The sequence below is a fragment of the Perca fluviatilis genome, chromosome 4 (assembly GCF_010015445.1).
Source record: "Perca fluviatilis chromosome 4, GENO_Pfluv_1.0, whole genome shotgun sequence".
Lineage (NCBI taxonomy): Eukaryota > Metazoa > Chordata > Actinopteri > Perciformes > Percidae > Perca > Perca fluviatilis.
The window spans coordinates 14,832,727-14,857,160 of record NC_053115.1 but is presented as its reverse complement, the minus strand read 5'-3'; the positions used below and the strand labels follow the sequence as shown (position 1 = coordinate 14,857,160).

At 38.0% G+C, this 24,434-nt stretch overlaps 1 protein-coding gene across 24 annotated transcripts; it reads right to left on the bottom strand.

The window, feature by feature from the left end:
- Nucleotides 1-378: 378 nt before the first annotated feature.
- On the bottom strand, nt 379-23,800 carry znf740a (zinc finger protein 740a). Of its 24 annotated transcripts, none has more exons than XM_039796949.1 (21): nt 23,394-23,799; nt 20,822-20,984; nt 20,454-20,657; nt 19,305-19,451; nt 18,503-18,623; nt 18,171-18,254; nt 15,983-16,066; nt 13,997-14,080; nt 13,399-13,482; nt 12,802-12,885; nt 12,406-12,489; nt 11,569-11,652; nt 9,599-9,682; nt 9,159-9,242; nt 8,692-8,775; nt 8,175-8,258; nt 7,331-7,414; nt 6,806-6,889; nt 4,994-5,077; nt 4,488-4,606; nt 379-3,832 (listed from the first exon to the last, which is right to left on the bottom strand). In XM_039796949.1, exons 2-21 carry the CDS (start codon nt 20,864-20,866, stop codon nt 3,659-3,661), a joined length of 1,986 nt encoding a protein of 661 aa, XP_039652883.1. In that variant the 5' UTR covers nt 20,867-20,984; nt 23,394-23,799; the 3' UTR covers nt 379-3,658. The 24 variants fall into 24 exon arrangements, with proteins under 24 accessions (XP_039652883.1, XP_039652885.1, XP_039652884.1 ...); XM_039796951.1 differs by having other exon boundaries at nt 19,335-19,451; nt 23,394-23,797; XM_039796950.1 differs by having other exon boundaries at nt 20,475-20,657; nt 23,394-23,797.
- Between the last annotated feature and the right edge of the window lie 634 nt (nt 23,801-24,434).

The window sequence follows — 24,434 nt, the reverse complement described above, 5'->3', positions numbered from 1 at the left end:
TGTCCTAACATCCTTAAATATGGATGGAGCCCATTCATCTATCCTTAGCCCTCTCGGAGTTGCAGGAGTCCAAAAATATCCTAATGTGAGAGGAAATTATACTTTTCATCCATCAAATTGGTAATCATGGGAATTCTGTGTAAGGACTGATGTGTAAAGTCAAAGGGATGGGTTTGTACTACTTAAAAAAATTAAATCAGAACATGAGCGTAGCTGGTTGCATGATCACACAATGCAAAACATAATTTCATACAAACAAAATAAAATGTAAGCGACAGGTGAATTTGAAACAGAAACTCATTTTTATCATTTTCGGGCTGTCTCCGCATTTGTACTGAACTCAAAATGAAGTCAACACAGCCAGTAAGCATACAAAAGTCCTTTACAAATTATTTTATTTCCGCATAATAGTAAGAAGCCTCTCCTCTGATTTTCATATAGTTGAAACTAATTGGATCACAAGGGTACATATTAGTTAGCCCATTTTACAATAATCATTGTAACATTTTTTTTTATTTTTTTTTTAGGAAGTTATTCTTATGCACTCATTTTCCTACACAAAATAATCAATATCAAGATCCTATCTTAACGGAGGACCATAACTCTGCATGCAAGACTAATAAAGAAAACAACTAATCTGTGATAGCTACTGTTATGCTGTTGTTCATCTAATACCATTATCAATATAATTTACTACAAATACCAGGGACTTCGTATAAGAAAGAAAACATTTTCTTGTGGTACTACTGCCTCTAAATTACCGAACATACTGGGCTCTCAACTGTACTGATCCAAATTGTTCTGTCCACCTTCTGTGTCAAGTTGAGGAGAAATAGGCTTGGTCTAAAACCTAAAATCTAACACAGTCTGAAGGAAAAAATATCCATCCGTCCTTTTTTTTTTTTTCTTCCTTTCACTCCAGTGTTTACAATTTCATCAGAATAAAAAAGGTCCTCGAAACAATCCAAATGTTATGAGAAATTCTCAGACAAATATCTGCCTGAAAAATTAAACCTCAATCTTATAAACAAATGATCTGTGACTCAAGGACTCTATTGCATTTTAACAATGAGATTGATAATACTAAAAACAATTAAAAAAAAAAAAGACAAAAAAAAGGTATTAACAAGTGATGTCAACTATATAATGTATTGCCCTTCAGCCATTTCAGTACATGCTCGCAGCAGCAGTATCCCTTCCACATTTGGAATAGTCTTTCCAGAGCAAATTAATGGATTTCTCAAACTTGCCGCCTTTGCTGCCACTGGGTTTTAGTTAATCTTATCAAAACACACAAACTGAATCCCATCTCTGTACACTTAAACCGTCGCACAACTTTGCCTTGATATCAATGGACCTTTCCTTTCCTAATTTTCCCCAATAATACTTTTGGTAAAATATTACTGAACTCTGTAATCTGCTCCTTACTTGAATCAAACAAACATCTGTTCATCCTAGAAATCAGACACCAGATAATACACTCTGGGATTCCATCTCCACATTCACTGAAGCTTACCTGGACCTTTTACATAAAAAAATAAAAAATAAAAACAGAAGAAAAAAACAACAACGTTCTCTCGTCCCCTGAAATCAACCATGATGGGTTTTGTTACTTGCTCAGACATCAAAGAGCAGTTGTAATGTCTAGATATGTACATGCATGTTCAGCCAAATCCTCTCACTTAGCACTTCCATTTCTGGCTTCAACAGAACAGTTAGGACAATGCGATCACTACCTCACCAGTCACCGAAAGGATCAAGTTTGAGAAACTTTTTCAACAGGCAGCAAAGTGGTCAACCCGCTTCTCTGCTGTCTGCCCGTCAAAGACTTTCACACCGTACGATCAAAGTTCATCATATGTAAAAGAAATGGTTTGTTACAGTATCATTTAGTACTACAATGATTATTTGTGTATCCGCACTTACTTAAGGCTAAACCCAAGGACATGACAGACACCCATTATTACACACCAACCACATAATATTTGGATAAAAAAGGCAATTGTTAGTGTGTAGTAGAGTCAAGCAAGTGTTGATTCTGCCATGGCGTGCGACCAGCCATAGCACTGGAGTGGGAAACAGTTTAGCACTAGACTTCTCACAAGGACTGTCAAACTGCCGGGGCTTCACATACTGTGTTACACTGTAATCAGTAACAATGACCCAAAATATTCATTATCATGAAAAGACAACCTCTCTCGACAGGAGAACACATTAGTCTGTTTTAGCGCCACTGAAGCCATCAACATTCTGTAACCATGACAGCTTTAGGAAAAAAAAGAGAAAACAAAAAACCATGATGAAAGGCCGTCTCGTCTTAAATACGTCTGATCCACAATAAAAAACTGTTGAGATAAAAGGCAAAAAAAAATAAAAAATAAAAAAAAGATACACACTAAGGCCACAAGATTTTGTATACCCCCGATAATCTCACAATGAGAGTATCTGTACAAACAACATAATGGGACTTCAAGTGGCCAACCTGTGCCATTTTAGACCAGAATCTATGGACAGAGCAAGGAGAGACACTTTTCGGTTACGTACTGGGGATCTCTGCGTATACATACTGTGTACATACACAGCTGAACTTGCAATAACTCTCTGTTAAGTGTGGGAGGACGACTTGCCAAGGCTGCCATCCTGTGCCATTTCCTGAGTCATCAGCACGTCACAGAACGGGAGATCCACAGGTGATACTCCTGTGACCCAGCCTTCATGTCGTACAGAGCCAGTCAACCGCAGGCTGCCCCTCTCATCCACTTCTTGAAAGTCCTGGTTTACAGTTATGAAGCGCGGCCTGATATTACTTTGTTTTAATAAACACACAAGTTACTCAGGTTTCCTTATGATTTCACTGAAACGATGGAAGAAGACTGTATTTGAACCCATTTCTAATGAGTTTGTTTTTGGCCCATTTTGTATACAAAAAACACTCACCACTTAAGTCCCATAGTGAAACAATAATAAAACATTTTCAATTATTTACACAAAGTAATCAATAAAATTGTACCTCCTAAGTTGATAAAGTCATGGAAATCCTATAGTTCGAATTATATTTAGACCAGATACTGCTTTCATTGAAATGTCGTAATGCTGAGCACTACGTTAGTGACAATGGCGAGCAGGATCTGGCCTCCATGAGATGTCACAGAGTGGTTTCCTTGCTTCACCTGGAAGGAAAGTTCAGTTTTACTAATTCTGACCTAAGTGAGAATCTTTTTGAGTCAAAATGGGCCACATGAACAATTAGAAAGAAGCTCAAATACTTTTCTCTCACCACTTCATCCCATTTTGTTGCTAACACATCAGGATCAACAATACCCATAGCCCTTCCCGAGTACCACCAAATGCAGATATATTTGAACAATAAAAACCTTTTTTTTTTTCTTTTTTTTAAATCAAATAGATTAAGTACAAAACAGGACCACTGTTCATCACAGAAAAGTCTCGTCTTTAAAAAAACAGGAAGGTAAAGGAAACAGTAAAAAGTCAACAAAACAAAAAACACAAATGTCCCTCTGTCGTTAGTAATCCCAGGACTAGAGCTGCAAGATCAGTCTGTGCTAGAGCGTGGCGTCACTCAGCACAGAGCTGAGAAGAAGAAACCCTGTGGCTTGTCCCGTCTCGGCGGTGTTGTGGATGTACGGAAGGTGGAATGTCAAACCGCCAGTCGGCCTGGAGGTGGGTGCAGGGGACTCCAAGTTTGGGGTGCGGGCGGGGGTTCTTGGGGGTATGGGCGTGGTTCGCAGCATGGCTGGTTCTCTACTTTGGCTACGCCGCGACCCTGACACAACCGCCGATGCCGCAATAGCCGGTCTGTCCGTGAAAAGTTCTTCAAAGCACACAAATTGGACATTAGTTAGTAATTTTAAGTAATTAGTGATTCAAGTAAGTGTGTGTGCGTGTCTTCATATTGCACATTTAAAAAGGTCCCATGACATGGTGCTCTTTGGATGCTTTTATATAGACCTTAGTGGTCCCCTAATACTGTATCTGAAGTCTCTCTCCCAAAATTCAGCCTTGGTGCAGAACTACAGCCACTAGAGCCAGTCCCACAATTTCCTTAGTATGTGCCATTTCTGTGTCTGTAGCTATTGAGGAAGGGGGCAAGGAGAGGGTGGGGGAGTGGCCTTGACCAACTGCCACTTTGCTCGTTTGAAAGCCATGATGTCTCTCTCTCATGGGTGGGCCAAATTCTCTGGGCGGGCAAAGCAGAGAAAGGAGAGATCGGCCGATCAGAGCTTTCATTTTCTCAAAGGCAGAGCAGGATACCCAGGGCTCGGTTTACACCTGTCGCCATTTCTAGCCACTGGGTGACCATAGGCAGGCTGGGGGAACGCATTTTAATGTTAAAAAACCTCATAAAGTGACATTTTCATGCCATGGGACCTTTAACACTTCCGAATATAATACAAAGAATGAATTAAAACATGAATACCATAAGTATAACATTTGGATAACTTTGCTTTGTTAACATTTGTGCATACCTGCTGGCACCGTTCACACTGGTAAGGCTTCTCCCCACTATGGACACGCTTGTGTCTCTCAAGGTGGTAGCGCTGGATAAACCTCATATCACACATGTCACAAGCAAATGGCTTCTCTCCTGAAAGAGCACACAAATACACAGTCAATGAATCAATTTTCCCTTTCTTAAAAAAAAACTTTTTCCCATTTTTTTTTAATTTTTCCAACAAAAAAAAAAAAAAAAAAACCCTCCCAAAACATTGTGGTTTCAGCACCTGAAAATTGGATATTCTTAAAAAGGCCTTGTCATCAACTCATTATGTGTAGATCAGAGTGGAATTTTGTGTTTTCATGGCCCAGATCTACGCAACATAGTGGCCCCCAAAAACTGGGGCGAATATTTTGAGGCTGGTTCAACATCCCATCAAATGACTTGACAATCCAAACTCGAGTTTGTTGTGACTCCGTTCTGTTGGAAGCGCCAGAGCCTCTCTCAGTAATAAGGGTACGGTAAAAGAACGCATACCCGTATGAGTGAGGCTGTGTCTCTCCAGGTGGTTACGCTGAATAAACCTCATGTCACACATGGAACAAGCATACGGCTTCACCCCTACACACACAGAGCAATACATTAGCCCTACCACCCACAAGTGCAAGAAATACAACTTTCAAGCTCAAGCTAGCACTACCGCTAAAATATTAACAGAGATAATGGCTAATATCTTTGTATGTAATGTGCATTTCATTTTTTTTAATTTGGAAAATATGTTGAAATATTCATACATGCAACTAAGACCATTATTTAAACCGAATAGAGTTAAGTCAGATTTTAACATAACGTGGAGTTAGACATGCCGGGTTTAAAGCAAAAACACCAAAATCTTGTCACATTTATTTAATGTATGCTTTGTCTGAATAAACATCAGTAGCACCCTCCCTTGACACTGCAACAACTATTTCAGCATCCTCTCACCTTAAAGCTATTAAGCCTTTATTTACACCACAAAAATATTAATAATTAACAAATAAGCAGTAATCATTTAACATTTTGAGTTTTAATTTGAACCTGTTAATACTGGATGTTACGTTTCCTAAAGACATCATCTACTTTTAAGGGTAAACAAAGATTTATTTTTTCTCAAGACTTATGACGCAATCAAATGCTAACATAAATACAAAATGAGTAGTATTTGGGAGTTCTATGTTGACCTGTCAAAAACTCTTTCTTTCAGATTGATTTCTAGGTGACACAGCAGTACACAGAATGTTTTAGTAAGGTTAGGTTCCAAGAACCCATTCGGATTTAAAAGAACTGCGGATTTGTTTGGTGTTGTGCTTTTCAGTTATGCATATTGACTTCTGAGAGCAAAGCTTTGAGCTATTGCACTTGCATTTATTTTCTCACCTTTCAACCAAAAATAAATCACTAAAACATTGACAATCAGCCCAAATGTGCTGGGAAGGTGTTTTTTTTCCTTTCAACATATTTTCTGATTCCTTACTTAATTACTTGCTAAAATGATGCTAAGAATTGCAACTAGAACTTAATAAGAACCAGAATTCACAACTGGAAATCAATCATTTAAAAATGTAACTAGCTAAAAAACATACTCAATCCTTTGCATCCACATTATAGTTCTTGAATTGCCCTCCAGTATTACTGGTGTACGTAGTACAAATTAATTCAAAAGGCAGATAAACAAAAAAAGCTTTTAGGATTGCTCAACAATGAACTGAATCTAACCTAAAACATTGTGTAAAAATCAAACACGTGGGCCCATTTACACCTGGTATTAACATGTGATCTCGTTTCAATTGTCCCCGAATTGTGATCAATATGCAAATTAGTTAGGCGGGCTTGTCATTAGACTTACTAGCTTTTACTACCATTTGTAGCTTTTGCCGGGTTTGCTTAAGCTAGCAGAAAGACGGCGAGTAATGTGACCTTTTTAACTTGCTAGGTGGACTTTTTTCTCAAGAATGTTGTCATGGTGTACAGATTGCATTTATGCCTGCACCTAATTCATTAAAATGCGTTTTTTCTTACAAAGACAACAAATCTAGCTCAACAGAGTTTTTAACACAAGAGATTTACCCTATCCGCCAGCAATTCTGGAGGGCAGGGTTTAATTCTTAGGTAAAGTATAGGTAATGTGAGATAAAGAGTAAATACTAGTAATTGAAATGTCCTACTAACTGCAACTAACCTGAGCACCTACATACCAAACATATGTTCTGACTATTTGTGTAACCACACAAAGGTAACCCTCATTTTAGCACTATAAAGAGTAAATGGTGATCTATATAATGTGAGAAGGGCAGGTGCACGGACCCATACCCGTATGAGTGAGGCTGTGTCTCGCCAGGTGGTAGCGCTGAACAAACCTCATGTCACACATGGTGCAAGCAAAAGGTTTCACACCTAAATGCAGAGCATCAATACATTATTTTCACACAATCTATCAAATCAGTGCTGTATTTTAAACATCCATTTACAATTGATGGGTTGTTAACCACTTTTCACTTGCTAATGTGAAATTTTCCTAAAAAGAATGCATGATGAGTTTTGTTTTTTTCTCCAAATCCAATAAAGAATACATCAAACTGTTAATCAAATTTCAAATCCACAACTAAACACATCACATGAGCTGATGATGTCACAGTCCTCTATTTATTTACATGTGGAGACTTGCTTTAATTTTGCATTTACACACATAATGCAAGATAGACTTGATCAAGACAAATGTACAACTGGTTACTTTTACAGAATAATAGTTATTGCTTGAGACAGCTGACCCGCTGTCTAAGGTAATGTAGTTACAGTCTAATCTCAGTGACATGGGTAAGGTGGGCGGACGCATACCCATATGAGTGAGGCTGTGTCTCGCCAGGTGGTAGCGCTGAAAAAACCTCTTGTCACACATGGTGCAAGCATAAGGTTTCACACCTAAATGCAAAGTAGCAATATTACATTACCTCAAATTCCATTATTTATGAATAAATACCTAAGCTACTGGTTATTAACCACACATTTGCCAATTCATGCAAAAACAAAAAATGTCTGTTTCCTTCAAGTAACACTTTTAGTTTCCAACAAACAATAGGGCAACAATACAACTAACCATTTTAGCTAGATCACCAATCAAAGTGATTTTTATTCTGCCAACTGTATTCTAAAGAATTACAATTACAGTCAGCAATGCAAGCAATGCCTTTACCTTTGTGTGCCTCATGTTAACAGCTTTTTGATTAAAGTCGGATGTAAATCATGCTAACGATTAACAGAGTATTTTGTTATATCTGTCTTTAAAAGCACATTTCAATGTGAAAACATAACACCAGCATACATTTTAAGCAATTGAGCATTTCACCATTAGTTATCGTGTCTATTACTGAAGAGCTGATGAAGTAAGATTATTTTCTGAAAAAAAAAAAAAAAAACTAACTGTGGTAAGCAAAAAAGCAAACAGTTTTAAAAGCACAGGATGGGGCCAAATGTGTCTGTATTGCTGGCTTTTACAGCCTTTCTAGTTCATTTTCCTTAAAATAGTACTAAATGTTCTACAGGGCATCAATTAAGTTTTACACACAGCTACTAAAATGAGACATCTGTGTTGAAACTGTTGTGTTGCGCTGCTATTAGCACAATAAAGATTATGTAATAATGGCCTACAAAATGTGAGAAGGGCAGGTGCACTGACGCATACCCGTATGAGTGAGGCTGTGTCTCGCCAGGTGGTAACGCTGAACAAACCTCATGTCACACATGGTGCAAGCAAAAGGTTTCACACCTAAACGCAGAGCATTATGGTATTATTTTCAGACTTTGTATTTTTTTGTATTCACAAGCCATCAATAAGCAATATACTTGAAATATCTATTCAGAATTGATGGGTTGTTAAACACTATTTTTTTATAGTTTTGAAATGTCCTTTTCAGGAAATTATATCTGGCTTTTCCTCCAAATCCAATAAAGAATATATCAAACTGTATGAACCAATTCTCAAATCCACAATTTAACACATCACATGAGCTGATGATGTTGCAGTCCTGTATTTCTTTACACATTAAGAGTTGCTTTAATGTTGCATAACACAATGTAGGGTAGGCTTGATAAAGAAATTGTTTAAAAGAGTACTGATAACTACCTCAGATGGCTGACTCTGTATCTAACATAATTACAGCCTAATCTCAGTGACATGGGTAAGGTGGGCGGACGCATACCCATATGAGTGAGGCTGTGTCTCGCCAGGTGGTAGCGCTGAAAAAACCTCTTGTCACACATGGTGCAAGCATAAGGTTTCACACCTAAATGCAAAGTAGCAATATTATATTACTTTGCCTCACTTTTCATTTTTTAAATTCAGGAATTAATATATACACTATTGGTTATTAACCACACAATTGCCAATTCATGCAAAAACAAATATTTTCTTCAAAATGCTTTTATCCATTTTATAAGTTACCAACAGACATTACAAAAAAACAAAACAAACTAATAATTTGCGGTTATCCTGCTTAACTGATAATGTCTAACATCAACAGATTAGGAAACCTTGTTAAAACTTCATACTCAACATTGACATTTCCCTTAAATGTAACAGGCGTATGTCTGAAGTGAGATAACAAAATTGAATGTCCACACTGATTTCTAACAGTAAATGTCATGGGCACGGTGCACGGACCCATACCCGTATGAGTGAGGCTGTGTCTCGCCAGGTGGTAACGCTGAAAAAACTTCATGTCACACATGGTGCAAGCATAAGGTTTCACACCTAAACGCAGAGCATCAAGAGAATTATTTTTGTGTCTCTGCCACCAGGATAAATAATATAAATCTGTAATCCTATTTTATAAACCTCTGGACTAAATTGATATCGGTGGTTAATAACCAATGTCATTTCTCTGAAATTACTGACAAAAAAAAGGAACATTAGGCTATAATAAGATGCTTGTTTCAAATTACAAAATACCCAGAGAGGATCGAATATCCACTAACACAACACATGATGATGTCATCTGCAATTACACTTGAATAATTTGTGTATAAATACAGATATGAGACTAGATCAAGCATACAGGTTTGAAGCATCCTAATCTTGTGACTGGATTAAGATTGGCTGACGCATACCCATATGAGTGAGGCTGTGTCTTGCCAGGTGGTAGCGCTGAAAAAACCTCTTGTCACACATGGTGCAAGCGTACGGCTTCACCCCTATACACACAAAGTACCAACTTTAGCATAAAACACTCAACTGCCAAAAATAATCGACGTTAAACTTTACTAATTGCTTAGTAAAGTTTGGTTGCACTTATCAGCGCTTTGTTTACACTGGCAATTCCAGTATGCTTCAAATATCGGCTATTCCAATTGGAAATTACATTTTTACATGTGATTTAAGTTCAACTGTAACTGCTAAAGGTCTAATGTGAAAATTTTAATTAAAAAAAATTGGGAGAAATTAAAGTATCCTGTGTAGAAAGCTAAATAAGATAAACTTAATTTGACACCTAAAAATCTACAAAATGACGATAAAATGTATTGAGGCAAAACCAAAGTCCCTAATGGGCCCATTCACACTAACACAATAGCAGGATTTTCCACACGATGCCAATAGGTGCTTGAGTTTATATAATTTCAACAGACCGCATACAGATTTCTGGAATTGGATTATAACGTAAATACTTGAATTTTTGTGACGCTGATCACAGAGGTTAGACAATTTTAGGCAGTTGGTAAACAACTATGCATAACACATTAAGATTGGACAGTCGTTTGCAAAGCAGGTCTTACTTTAACTAAAAAACTGTTTTACATTAACGGAAAACTGCTCTGAAAACCATCATACAAAACATATAAGCAAAAATAAACCATTAACTCTGCTCTATCTTCAAATTTAAAAACTGTACTGTAAAAGCAGACTGACAGACAACAAAACTTAAACAGAGGATTATATGGCATTTCCTCCCCGTCACTTTGAATGTGAAATGACATAATGATTAAAAGGTAAAATTAAGAATTTTAGCCTAAATATAAAGTCCCAGTTATATCAACTGAAAGCCCACAGTGTTTTCCCCCTACAGGTCTAGCCCCCCCACTAGGCCACATTACCACATACTTATTCAGAATGTGATAGCAATTTCGATCAACTGTTCCAAAATGAATTGATCCGTTTATACTAGGAGCTACAGCCACCAATTTGGTTCCTGTTTATATTTAGTTGCACAAATTCAGAAATCTAGAATTGATCAGCTGTATGTTTTCCTGCAGGTGCCTGCAGCTGCTTCAAGGTAGGCTGCTTCCTTGACCCAGTTTTTACAGGTCTTGCCATTTTTGAATTCTAGATGATACACTTCTTTGGCACAGTTTGACCTTTCCTCACACAGCTTTAATGTGTATTAATAATGTGACTATCGCCTTTTTAGACGAGGGAATGGACTTTTCTATTCTAATTGACTTCACAAAAAGAGATCTTAATGTGCAGTGATGTCCTTAACTCTGCAAGCCACAGACACTAGAAGTCTTGGAATTAAAGTGCATATGAAATATTTTCAAATGCCCTTTCTTAGCCATTAGGCGTTTCATGCATTTATGAGAATCTGGTTGTTTTAAAAAAAAAAAAAAAAAAAGTCAATCAATATTTTAACCGGTTATGGAATGTCTCTATATTTTCACAAGACCGATCCAGCTTTTGGACCGATTGTGAAGTCCATGCTGCATCGAGTCAAAGTAGAATAAAAATATCTGAAAAGGAATCCTCTCAGTAACGTAATTTTATTTTGGCTTGCACACATCTAGGATTTAAACACAATTCAGTTTTAAGCAAAATAGCGGAATAAAACTACAAACCAAACAGTGTTGGCATTTTTGCTTCAGGGTCATCATGTCATTTCATATACATAGTATGGGAAGAGGTTCTGTAATGCAGGTGCTTATAAAGCTCTTTGTAGATGCTGTATGAAACATTAGCACTTGTCAATGCAGCGACAGAAAGCAATACAAACTCGAGTTTGAAGCAGCCATGTAAACATTAATGGGGGTGCATGCATGACTAAAGTCAGAAAAAGAGACGGTCAAGATTTAAAAAAATGAGAACATACCCGTATGAGTAAGACTGTGTCTCTCCAGCTGGTAACGTTGTATAAACCTCATGTCACACATGGTACAAGCATACGGCTTCACCCCTAAACAGAGCACAAGAATGTTAGATGCATTACAACACACTGATGAAGTTCATGAACAAAAATATTTAAAAAAGGACATAATAAAATGCTTTCAGCTTCTATTGCATGCTTAATTACAGGGAAAAAAATCCATCAGAGACATTACACGAAAAAGAGTTTAAGAACCTGCAGACATCAAGAGCTAAGGTGCATCACCAATTAAGGAGAAACAGGCCTTACATGTTGCAGTTTGGACCAGCTTGAGTAATTTTCAGTCATCCTGCAAACAAACTGTTGATGGTGGTGAAAAAGCCATTTTACATTTCATGTTGAAGCTTTTTTAAGTTAGCCCATGTTTACGATGCACCATTTCACTATTCCATGAGGGCAAACATTCTTGTATTTGCCTAATAAAATTATTAAGAAACGCAGCCTCTTTCTCTTGATATTTCAGATTGATGCTGCATTTAAAATACTTTTTAGTGTAATGTGCCTTTCATTGGATATGCAACATAGTCCTCAACAATACACATGCAATAGTACCATTACAGTGTTAATCAGAATACAAGGTAACTGACAGAGAGTCACTTTTTCAGTGGACAGTTTTCCAACAAAGCCTACAAATTCTATTAAACATTTTTTAGAAGGGGAAATTTATCTATCAACAATGGCATAATTATGGTATTGTATATAGAGGGACTTATCAATAAAAATGTGTAGGTTGTTTATATGAAAGGTTTCAAAGTGAAAGGGGAACAAATAATTCAAGCATACCAGTATGAGTGAGGCTGTGTCTTGCCAAATGGTAACGCTGGAAGAACCTCATGTCACACATGGAGCAAGCGTATGGCTTCACCCCTAAACGCATACAGTACCAAACTTTAGAAAAGTGTTCTCATGAACCATGTAAACAAAATAGGTCATCTTACATACACTACTCAATGTTATGTCATTACAAGGTCTCATTACTTTCTTGGCCAACTAGTCTCTATACATACCAGACATAAAATGTGTCATGACAATTCGAAAAGCAGTTAGCAAATACAATGAGTACACCAGAAAAGAAAACATCTACTAGTGCTTAAACTTTAACCTTTCATAATCAGGAATTATATCAAATATCTACAAACCCTGATACTGTCAAGTGAGAGGGATAAATTAAACCAATACCCGTATGGGTGAGAGTGTGTCTTGCCAGGTGGTATCTCTGGAAAAATCTCATATCACACATGGAGCAAGCATATGGCTTCACCCCTGCACACACAGAGCAAATATTTTGTAAAAACACAAGAAACTGAAAAGGACACACTCACTTAAATTAGCTATCCAGACATGTCAAAAGCAGTAGCACCAGTATGATGCAACACTAAATGCATTCAGCTAACATTTTCTAATCTGTCAAAATACGAGTCATAAGGATCTCAAAGAAAATGTCTTATTGCTTAACTCAGTGCAGTTTTTCAATGCTGACATGCATTGCAAATTCAGAAAAGACTTGACGCAAGTCAAGGCGTAATTTACAGGCACTGCAGTTAAGTACCAATAGAGTTAACTTGGGAAAGCCTGTCCAAAAAAAGAGCCCTAAAGGGGTAAGGCAAAAACTGAAATGCACTCCTCCAGCATGTCCCAATAGTTAAAATGGCTGGATGCTTGTTATTATAAAAACTAAAAAACCAGACTAAAGTCATTCTATAAACAAAAGGACAGACAAGCTTCAGTAAACTGGGTATTTGGGCTGTAATGTAGCAAAGAAGGGCAAACCCATACCCGTATGAGTGAGGCTGTGCCTTGCCAAGTGGTAGCGTTGGAAAAATCTCATGTCACACATGGAGCAAGCGTATGGCTTCACCCCTATACAGATAAAAAGTATGTAATTATAAACTAGAAACAGAAAAAAAATGAAGTTTCAACAAATAACCATCAACTCTTCCCTTAGAATGACTCTTCTATTGCTTCTACACATTATAACATCAGCCTGAGAAACAAATGCTTGTTTTGCAGTACATGGTTATGTGTTTTGAGACCATCTGTGGGTCATTTCAATCAAACAATCTTTAAAAAAAAATTTGGAGTAATGAAGACATTATTGCGCAGAACAAAGTAGAGCATTCAGCAGGGGAAAAGCTGAAGTTGTGTACATTTAGGTGCCCAACTGTATGCATGTATTTACATCAATAGCTAAAAATGGTAGGTTTTATATTTTACCATACATTTTTGGATACATCTTCATGTTATTGAATATGTGAATATTTGAAACTGGTAGTCATTTTAGACCCTTAATCTTGGTTTACACTGCTATGAACTGAAAAGTTAAGGCACTTGTAAAACACCACTACCTAATTAGCTACGGTAAGCGGATGCATACCAGTATGAGTGAGGCTGTGTCTTGCCAGATGGTAACGTTGGAAGAACCTCATGTCACACATGGAGCAAGCGTATGGCTTCACCCCTACATACACAAAGTATCAACATATTAGCTAAGACGTTCCTTAAGCATCAAGGGGAAGCATCATTCACAGGCATTAAATCTCTAGGGCCTGGCAGTCATTACACATTCCAATCAAGTTTCATGCCAATGGATGAATTGTTTTACTTCTAATTAGTAAAAGTGTCCTCTGAGAATCTATACATAATCTGGAGTAAAATATAAAACAAAAGCAGCAACAGTATATAAGCCAAGCAAATTTAAAACAAGACACGAGTCAGCAGCAAGATAGCTAAGAAACCTCTAAGACGGTGATCACACTGGCCAGCTGAAGCAGAACCGTCAGCACACTTCTACACCATTCACTATTACGAGTGTCGACATGTTTTAGCATTGTGGTAAGCATGTTTGTTGCAACTTGAAATCGGTTTAGCATCTATATAGGCACATTAATTCAATTTATGGTGGCGTGACAGTGTTTGTTGCTTTGAAGTGTTACAAGCGTGCTTCTTTTCTAGCACTCATGAGCTGCCTCAACTTTCAAAAGCTTCCAATCTGATCTCCGCCACAAATTTACAGCAGAAGCACTTGTATAAGCAACTGTGCTACTATACAATACAAAATATTAATTTAAAAAGCCAGGCAATTACAGCTAAGACACATGAGTTGTGCAGCCATTAATCTGCATGTAAAGTAAGTGTGGACATCAAAGGACTATTCCCATAATATACCATGGCCTAAGTTAACCAGCTACTTTAATATGGCTCAGGCAGGAGGGCATTAACTCAAACTGTTACACAGTGCAAAATATTAACTGAAAATAATCAATTTATTTCCAAATTGTAACTTTCTAGTAAAGCCATGAACAACCAGATTTCCCAAATGACTGAGTAAGATAGTCTCCTGAAAAACTGTATGCATCTGCAAAGTTACATTTTTGTTATAAATACGTTGTGACAAATCAGCCCTATATCTTATACCGTGGCTATGACACCATGTCAGTTCCTTCAAACATCTAACCATGAGAATATGTATGCATGTAACACCCCGGTAGTAGTTGACTAACTAATGTATACTACTATGTGCAGTGTATAAACATCTAGATGCATGTCTTCAGCTCTGCTAGCACAATAAGCACCAGTCTTCAAATAAAAAAAATAAGAAAAATATAATTATTTTATTTTGTTGAGCAGCAATGGTACAAGAGGGATAGTACACTTTGAGGGGTCCACAGGAGCTATTTTTAGTTCATGTCAGGTGTTTACTTACATCTATTCATACAGTGCATTACAATAAATGCCATTAAATGGCCAATTTTGGACATTATCAACAGCAAGCCATTCTGTGTGAGGGAGGTGTTGATTCGACCCTGCAGTAATTCAACTGTGGATGGACTGCAAAAAGTTTTAAATATTTTGTCCACCCATTTCAACAAAATATGTATACCATTCTTAACAGTAGGATTTATTGCAGGGCTTTTTGTATTAGATTGGATTATACTGTATATGTATCACCATTTCTATGGGTTGCAGTTACTATTTCGCTTATAGTTCAGTGTACTAGATATTTTTTACTCTGAACCGATTAGGATTGCTTAATATTGGGTAATGAATAACCTTTTTATTATATGCCAAATGTAATACTACAGGACTGTTTAAACATTCTGTTGCACTTAAAAAGGTCAACATATCAGTCCAATATATAAAAGGTCACCATTGGATGTTACACTGAAGATTTTTTTCTGATCAACTCCTAAAAGGTTGTTTTGGGTCTGCAGGTTTGCTTATATGTTGTTTGTAGGGTTGTTCAGACTGTGTACGTTTTTGTTCGCACGCCTCTCTTAAATGAGAAATATTTATCTCAATAAGTCTACCCGATTAAATAAAGTTTCTTAACTTGAACTGGGTACGGTAAATGGACGCATACCCGTATGAGTGAGTCTGTGTCTCTCCAGGTGGTAACGCTGGAAAAACCTCATGTCACACATGGAACAAGCGTACGGCTTCACCCCTACACACACAGAGCATAACATTATTAGCTATTCAGTCTATTAAATAAGCGAAAATGTGCAAAAGAAAAGTCAGAAAATGTATTATGTGGAAAACAAAGAACAGATGCAGTATTGCCACAAACAGCAACTGCTTACTCAAGCTACTGGGTCAATATTAGTTTACCATTGATGCATTTCTTTTGGTGAATGCTGTGGCAGTAGCCACCGACTTTGAAAAACGATTAGGTTGGAAGTTGACTTACCCACAGTGCATACTTCTTAAACAATGAAAAACAAAGAATTGTGTGAAAGGGTGCAACGCAAATATTCACACTATGCAAATGTTTTAAACTAAAGTCCTCAATTTTCAGTTTATATAAACAATTAAGAACATAGTCCTTTGATGTCCATGCAGTTACTTTCACTAACAAAGTAATAATTACATACAGAAATTTCTAAAACATAAATAAATCTTGCATGTTTTTTGCAGCCTGTGCTTTGAGGCTTTCACACTGGGGTCCACAAGTTTGAGTCCACTATCAAAAAGTCTTGTTTACAGTTTGTTGTGATCATTGTGCAATATAATTGATACAATGTTTTTCTCAGTTGTTTCAATAATATCTTATTTAGTAGTGATGCAAGACATGCATACAGAAAAGTCACAAAAATCTGAACATTCAAAAAAGGAGCACAATTATTATTGCATAGTGAGAATTACTTTGGTTTTTCAACAGAGAATACCATAGGTTGACAAAATGATATGGTCGCCTTACTAGTGCTTTAACGTTGAGTTTTAACCATAACATACTTTCATTTAAATTTCATTCAACATTGTTTGAATGTTGTTTTGTTTCAAGTGGAAAACAAGTGGTTCTCGGGTAGTAAAACTGTGGAACTGGGAATGACCGTGTTCCAGTACAAGTCGAAAAACCAAGACGGACGCCTCAAGGAACCCTTTTGTTGTGCTTGCTCTATCAGCAATACTAGTTCTAGCCAGGTTAACCATTGTTCGCCATACCAGTTGATGCATTACGCTGTATTTTGCACGTACAAACACCGCAGCAACACGTCCACAGAAAGAAGTAGGACAGTACTGTGTACGACGTTTAAATGAGACAAATTAGACAGAAATGATAAACATTAAATTAATATAGCTTGATGCCATCTTGGATTTAATGTCTGGATCCGCTCCTGAACTGAAAGGGACTGCACAGTGGAAAGATTTTCTAAAGTCAAATCATCCCAACCAAGATGTGGCAGACTTTAAGAATAAAGCTACCACCAGCAGGCTTCAACACAAGTGCTTGTTGGATGGTCGAACAGCGTGGGGAGTCAGATGCGATCTGTTATACTTGTGACCACGGCCAGCTGTAATCTAGCATTGCCTAAAAGTGCATTGTGTAATGTTGATCTGCACAAGGTGTTTACAGAGCATGCAGCAGACTAGCGGGATTATTAGCCTGGGTTGAGTAGTTACTCTTTAAAGTGACTACACCATGTGAAGACCATTGTATCAAGCTGACATCTCTGCAGGACCCAACAGCATTTGTATGAACACCACAAATTCAAATGAACAAAGAACCTCCTAATTGACTCGTTAAAAACAATTTTACGACAACAGGTCAAGTCAAAGCATCACAGTTGAAAAGCGGAAGAAAGTTGTTGTTTTTTTTTTTTTACAGATGAATCAAAGTTTCAATTTGCAAAAAGAGTTTATGATGGTCACAAGAGAGGCTAATTTCTCCCTCCACAGACACCAGAGCTCTTAGCACTTAGAATTCTGGAGAAAAAGAGGAATGTGCCTCCAACATCTCTTGGATACTCAAATCCTGCAAACATTTCTACTGATGCCAGTCAAAATTTATGGTATAATGGACATCCGAAAAGGAACATTTTGAAACAACAGTTTTTAATAGTGGACTCAGGACTATTGGACCGTACTGTTATTACATTGTCTTATGTACATTTTTCCTGGTGTTGGGGGGAGGGGGGAAAAGGGGTGGCTTTGTTGGAAATTACTGTCCACAGACAAAATTAACCCTGAGCATCTGTCCATTGATTCAAGTGACAGACTACAGATGTAGTCTGATTTATGTAATATGGGTACGGTTAAAGGACGCATACCCGTGTGAATGAGGCTGTGTCTCTCCAGGTGGTAACGCTGAATAAACCTCATGTCACATACGGCACAAGCATACGGCTTCTCCCCTAAACCGAAGAGCACCAATTTTAGTCAAAGTCCCCACAGATACCACCAGTTAGCTGTGAGGCAAAATCTAGTACCAAACAAGGTTTTTAAGCAGGCCATTGCAAAACCTTACAGTTGCTGCACACTCCTAGATTCATTGCAACTCAAACTTTCAGGGCCTCTTTCAACAAATGATTCATCTAAATCAGGCATTAAAAGCTGTTTTGGCTTAACTGTAAACCTGAGTTGTTCTAAGCATGACCCCTACCTGTATGAATGAGGATGTGTCTCTTCAGGTGGTATCCACTTCTAAATGCTCCGTAACAGTGATCACAAATAAAGTTTTTCTGCACTTTGGATGATGGACCATTCTCATCTCCACCTGTGCCCTAATGAGGACAGCAAAAATAATGGTTCAACATTTGTTTCAAATGCCAGTTGAACAGTGCACTAAGAATACAAACAGATACAGTGCATTTTACCACAAACACAATGGTATAGTTAAACTGTCAAACATACCCACCCACAACTGGTCAGAACTTGATGAAAACCTAAAATTCCTGTGAAATTTCAATATCTATAAAGGCCTAAGATTTATATTAACTCTAAATACTTTGCACAAATTACTATTTTTTCCATGTATACTTTTTAAACGGCTTAAGATTTCTAAAACCCCAATCATCTTTAGTATGAAAGTACGTTTTTTTTCTTAACTACATGCGATTAACATTTGAATTGACAAATACCCCGCAAACCCTTCTAATGGCCTAATGCCCTCATGTTACTGCTCCCCCTGTTATGCACACAACTGCAGTTATTGTGCTCTGCTCCACTCTGCTCCCCTCCCCCTCTTTCCTCTCTAGAGATCCTCCACCCCCTCCACATCTTCCCTGAACTCCACCCCCCACCCAAACAAAATGTGCTCACATGAACGCTCCAAGTGAGGCACACTTGAATAAAGTTAAAGAGTTTTACAAAAACGTGTGCACACAGCTAACTTTGCATTTTTTGTAATGAGGAAAAATGAAAATGGAGAGACCCTTCCCTATTTAGCCACTACAGCCACTGACCTTCCCTCCCCTTCCTTCTTGTTCTCTCACTTTGCAGGGCGTAACTGATTTCCTGTTCTTTTTTTTCTGCTGCATGTCCTCGTTGGCCCTCATCTCCTTCTCATCCAGCAGGCGGGGAGCTTGGAATTCACCTTCCTTCCGGATAAGCTACAGAGCCAGAAAAAGTCAATTATTTCCTGAGTTCAGATCTCTAACCTTTAAAAACAGAACATCTGAACGTGACTAAAATGAAGTGATTCCAGTGGCCAGCTGAAGAAGCCAGTGTTAAATAGTGTGGGTTTGTAAATTTTGCTTCACAATTTAATTTTTAAATAATTTCTGATGGAGGAATATTAATATACTGTGCTGTCTAGAGCAAGGTTATGTACATCTGAAACTAATCTAAATTGTAATAAACAAAACAACTAAAGCCAACAGGATTGTGGAGCTTCTAAAGATGTAACTATTTGCCCCTATGGGCCGGCTACATTGCATGCACAACGTATGCGGATAGGATGCTCCAACACTACTCTTCCACTATAATCAATGAAACTGGCGACACCGGGCACCAGAGTAGCACGCAAGTGGCGCGTATGCGCCACGGAGATCGGCTCTACAAGCGTAAAAATAGGACATTTTCTATTTTCATTTCTTTTCTTTTTTACACGAGGTGTTGCAGCCCTTTTACACAGAAATGGATCATAAAGTTGCTATATTTCTTTTAAATTAAACTACCAATATACAGGAAATGACTTAATGAGCGTATAGGCAGTTTTGTTTTGAGAGTTTCTGCTTTTATTTATTTTTCCCCCTCATCTGCGTCCTTGGATAACAGCGGACAGTAGATTGACATTTCACAGCGCCTTGCCGGCTCCAAAGACTGAAGAAACAATCCCAAAGCAAAAGCTCACTGTCTCACCTGTGACTCACACAATCCTACGCCGTGTGTGCACTGCAGGTGTTGCCTGTAGTTACGATACATTCCACGGCACATCCGCTCTACGAATGGTCTGCATATGTTAACGCATGCAGTGTAGCCAAAGCGTTATGTATAACCCTTTTCCTTTTTTCCTTCAATGCCACACTGAATTTTTCAATTTCATAAAGACTATAAGTTTACACACTTCACAATATTAAAAGCATAACAAATAACCCCAATTTCCACTCTACATTTCCGAAGTGGGTCCTAACCAGGGGTGGACAGCTCATTCCGGATGGGAGGATCATATGGCTCTGGGGAGCACGATCAGGTCCCTCTCTCTGCGGTGGTCCATGGCCAAGTGGAGCCATCATCTTTTTGGGCGGAGCGGCCATGGAGCTGGCCTGCATCAGGGCCATGCTGGAGAGGACAGCCTCGCAGCCAAGCAGCCCCGCCTGCAAAGAAAAATAATTAAGATTAACAGTTTACCAACTATGTCAAACATTTTAAAACAGTCTGCAGAAACATTTGCCAAGCTAGTCATCAACGACAACATCCTGAGTGACACAAAACTGCAAGGAAAGTTATTTGTAACCACTTTGGTGCTCTCAAAACAAACCCATTTCATATGGTCGCGGACTGAGCTGCTGGGCAGATGTGACATTGCTGTGGTGTATGTGAGCGCAGGGACAGGGGTGGGGACAAGGTCATCCAGAGATCCGTCAGTCAGGATGGTCGGGCTGGTGGGAAGCCACACCCACCTCACTCATCTAGCATTTAAACTGAGGAAGAGGAGGATGTGGATGAAACAGACAAGCATTAAATGACAACAGCATCACTCGCTGAATTGTAACACTCCTCCTACTGCACAAGTTTTTACAATTTTAATTAATTTTTTACAAAATTTAATTAATTTTGTATTTTCAATTTCATAGATGCTTTTCAGTTTTATAGCGTGACCTGTTGCCTTTTGGGACAGCGGTTTTTTTTTTTAAGGATAGTAAAAGTGGATATACAATAGTATACCAACGTCGCCGGTGGACAAAATTCTCTTTACCCAGCAAGAGGGTTTTGTGTGTCTTTGACACTTGCACCGTCTGTGATGTATCCTTGTGTATTTGGGTTTTTTCCACTGTACCGAACTCGCCCCCAAACCAGGGTATAAACCAAACCATGAGTTCTGTGTACCGTTACAACCCTACTGATAACATTTTGCTGTATCACTACTGTGTTTTGTGGAGTTCACCAATATTTGAAAGGGGTAGCTTTGGTCCACTGTTGTAAAAACTATACATATCCCATTCTGAATACATGACAATGGAAGCAGATAAAAGCACAAGCAAACGTTGCTTTCAGTAAATCAATAAGTGGAACCAAAAAGCACATTTCTTCTTACAAATCTGGCATCAGTTCGGATCTAGGACCTGTTATAGATACCAAACACTACTGCACCCCCCCACCCCACCCGAGCCCTACAATACATGATTACTATTTTATATCCCACTAGTTACCTAGCTACCACTAGTCCTAATTCAAATGTATCCACTTGTTTGCACAGCAGTGAACTGCATGCTGACAATCCAACCACAAAGCACACCTGAATGTTCTGGGTATAAATGAAGTAGTATAGTAGGTTAGTTTGTACTTGTTTGTATGACATGAGGGTCAACAAGTTGAAATGTAAGGACAAGAGGAGACTACACAGAAACGTAAGAAAACAGATGAATCTGGAGGAAATATCTCTACAGCCATTGCTAGACAAGCTATAGAATAATGTATTTTTAGTATAAAATACTCTTAAATCTAAGATCATTTGGCACGTTAAAATATCAAACTTATGCATTAAAAATTATATATAAAGTCATAAGAATAGAAAAGGGTTAGCTTTGAAAGAACACAGAATATGGCAAAGAGTAGTTAACTAAAAAAGTAAATAATGCAAGGGGAGCAGTTATAATTTGATAAATGCTGTGAGCACTCATTCCATAAAAAAATTATTACATATTTTACCTTGTTACGTACAGTACAACTTTGGAAGCAACACGTTAAATCTCCTATAGCCAATTATTCTGTTTAGCTTAATGGAAACACATATTGAGATTATAAACCTAGTACCTACGTAAAATATGTGGTTGTAATTCCACATTTACTGTGGAAAGGGAATGCAAAAGCGAACATGTATTAACTGGGCTGTAAAATATAACAGTAACGTTATATATAGCTTATATTCAAGCAAGCACGGTCTGCACCCATGCTAATGGGTAAGCGTACATTTTGGTTGGGTTTTAACAAGTATCATAAGAGGAGACCATCAGCTTAACACGTTACTCAAACAAACACTGCTGTCTTGTGAAGGCTTTTCAATGTTAGACGTTAGCTACGTTTTGTTCTTTTCTCCAACGGTGGCACAAGTTAACGGGAACGCTTGTGTTCCATCATATAGTTAGGTTAACGATAGTCAGATAGAGGCAGGGATATACTTAACGATACGGTGCAATTAGCTAGCTAGCTAGCTAACGCTGCTAAGAAAATAGACAACTAGCTTAGCTAGCGCTAACATTGGCTAACGCTAATTAAAAGACTTCAAGGCCACGTCGTATAGCTAGTTAGCTAGATTTCATTGGCTGTTGTGTTGGTTGCAAGCAAAGGAAATGCCTATAACATAATGTTGCTTTTCAACATGTATGTATTTTTTAGCACAGACTGAGTTGGCCTTCGCACTACCACCCTAACCGTACGTTAGTTTTGCTGATGTTGAACAAGCTGGCTAACGTTAGCTGCTCGCTGGCGCCCTCGCCCACTGAAATGTTAGTAACGTTAATGCAACATTTGTTTTAGCCCGCCTGTTCATCGGTTTGATTCCGTAGCACATGAGTGTATCTATCGTGCATACTGGATCAATACATCTTTTCACTATGATAATACTATAAGACAAAAGCTCAACTGGTTCAAGACAAGATTGAGCGATAAAGAGATTCGTGATGGCCGTCGTTGCAGTGACTCCCCCTCCCGATGATTAAGCTAACGTTTGTTAGCCTGCTAGCAATGGCCAACATTGACGCTGTAATATTAGGTTAATCCTTTTGCTGCCATCTCCGAGCGTGGATGTTCACAAATAAAAGAGAAGACCATTGAATGCACAGCCAAAATACACCGAGCACCGAAGAAAAAAAATATAAATATGTAACTACCTTTCAGCTTCACTCGCCCGACGTTTTCAAGACCGTCTAGTTTACAAACACAGGAAACGCCACAGGATGTAACCCCCTCTCTCTCCCCCACACAGCAGCAAAGCTTTCTCAAGCGAAGAGAAAAGGGTCATCTTCTTCGACCAGCTCCCAGTGAACAGAGAGCGTTGGTTTAAGTCACAGACTGTAATATTAACAGTCTATGGTTTAAGTGCGGACAGAATCTGTTTGTTAATGCATTTTTATATCGTTGTGAAGATCTTACGCCTTTAAATGTTGTTATGGGGTAGCTTGCGTGTCTGTAGCAGATTCAGACGACGACTGAAAAGACGCAGATAACAAGGAAGGAGTGGACACTAAAATGACAGAAATAGGGATTAGCAGACATATTGTGGTAGTTTTGGCGGCTCAATCCGCGGCCCCTTTGCCCTGGTTGTCTGAAGTGCCCCTCGGGCCAAATTAAAAATTATTATTAATACAATATGACTGCTATTATTGCCGTCGCTGAATCTTTTAATCTTAAAAGCTCTTTAATATTATGATAGCTCCTCCCAAACTGCCTTTAAACGGAGGGTGACGTCATCGTCAGACAGGCCTAATATATAATACCGTATTGATAAATATCTATGCAGTATTGGTTTATTTTATGCGAGTTAGCTGCACTATGCTCTTTTCCTTTTTGTGCGTATAGGGTTGCACCTGAAACTAATCAGGTATTGGGTTAAGGTTAGGCTATATCTATCTATATAATTGCTAAGTCAATTCATCATACCCATACTATGGAAACATCATGATCTTATATCCTTAACGCTGTAATAGGCTTCTTGAATGTATATTTTATAATAATAATAATACATTTTATTTATATAGCGCTTTTCATGGTACTCAAAGACACTTTACAGTAAAAACCAGCACATGTATATCATTAAAACAGATAAGCAATAAAACCAACACATAAAACAAGCACATTAGAAGCAATTAAAAACAATAAAACCAGTAACTATCAGGTGAGAAATGTAAGACTATTGTATGTGGAAAGCTAGA

Bases quoted from the DNA above. Each gene is read 5' to 3' on its own strand.
- znf740a (XM_039796949.1), bottom strand. From the start codon at position 20,866: ATGTCACATCTGCCCAGCAGCTCAGTCCGCGACCATATGAAATGG. The intron at 9,243-9,598 runs GTATGCGTCAGC...CTCTGCGTTTAG, and splicing joins ACACAGCCTCACTCATATGG to GTGTGAAACCTTATGCTTGC. The intron at 6,890-7,330 runs GTATGCGTCCGC...CTCTGCATTTAG, and splicing joins ACACAGCCTCACTCATATGG to GTGTGAAACCTTTTGCTTGC.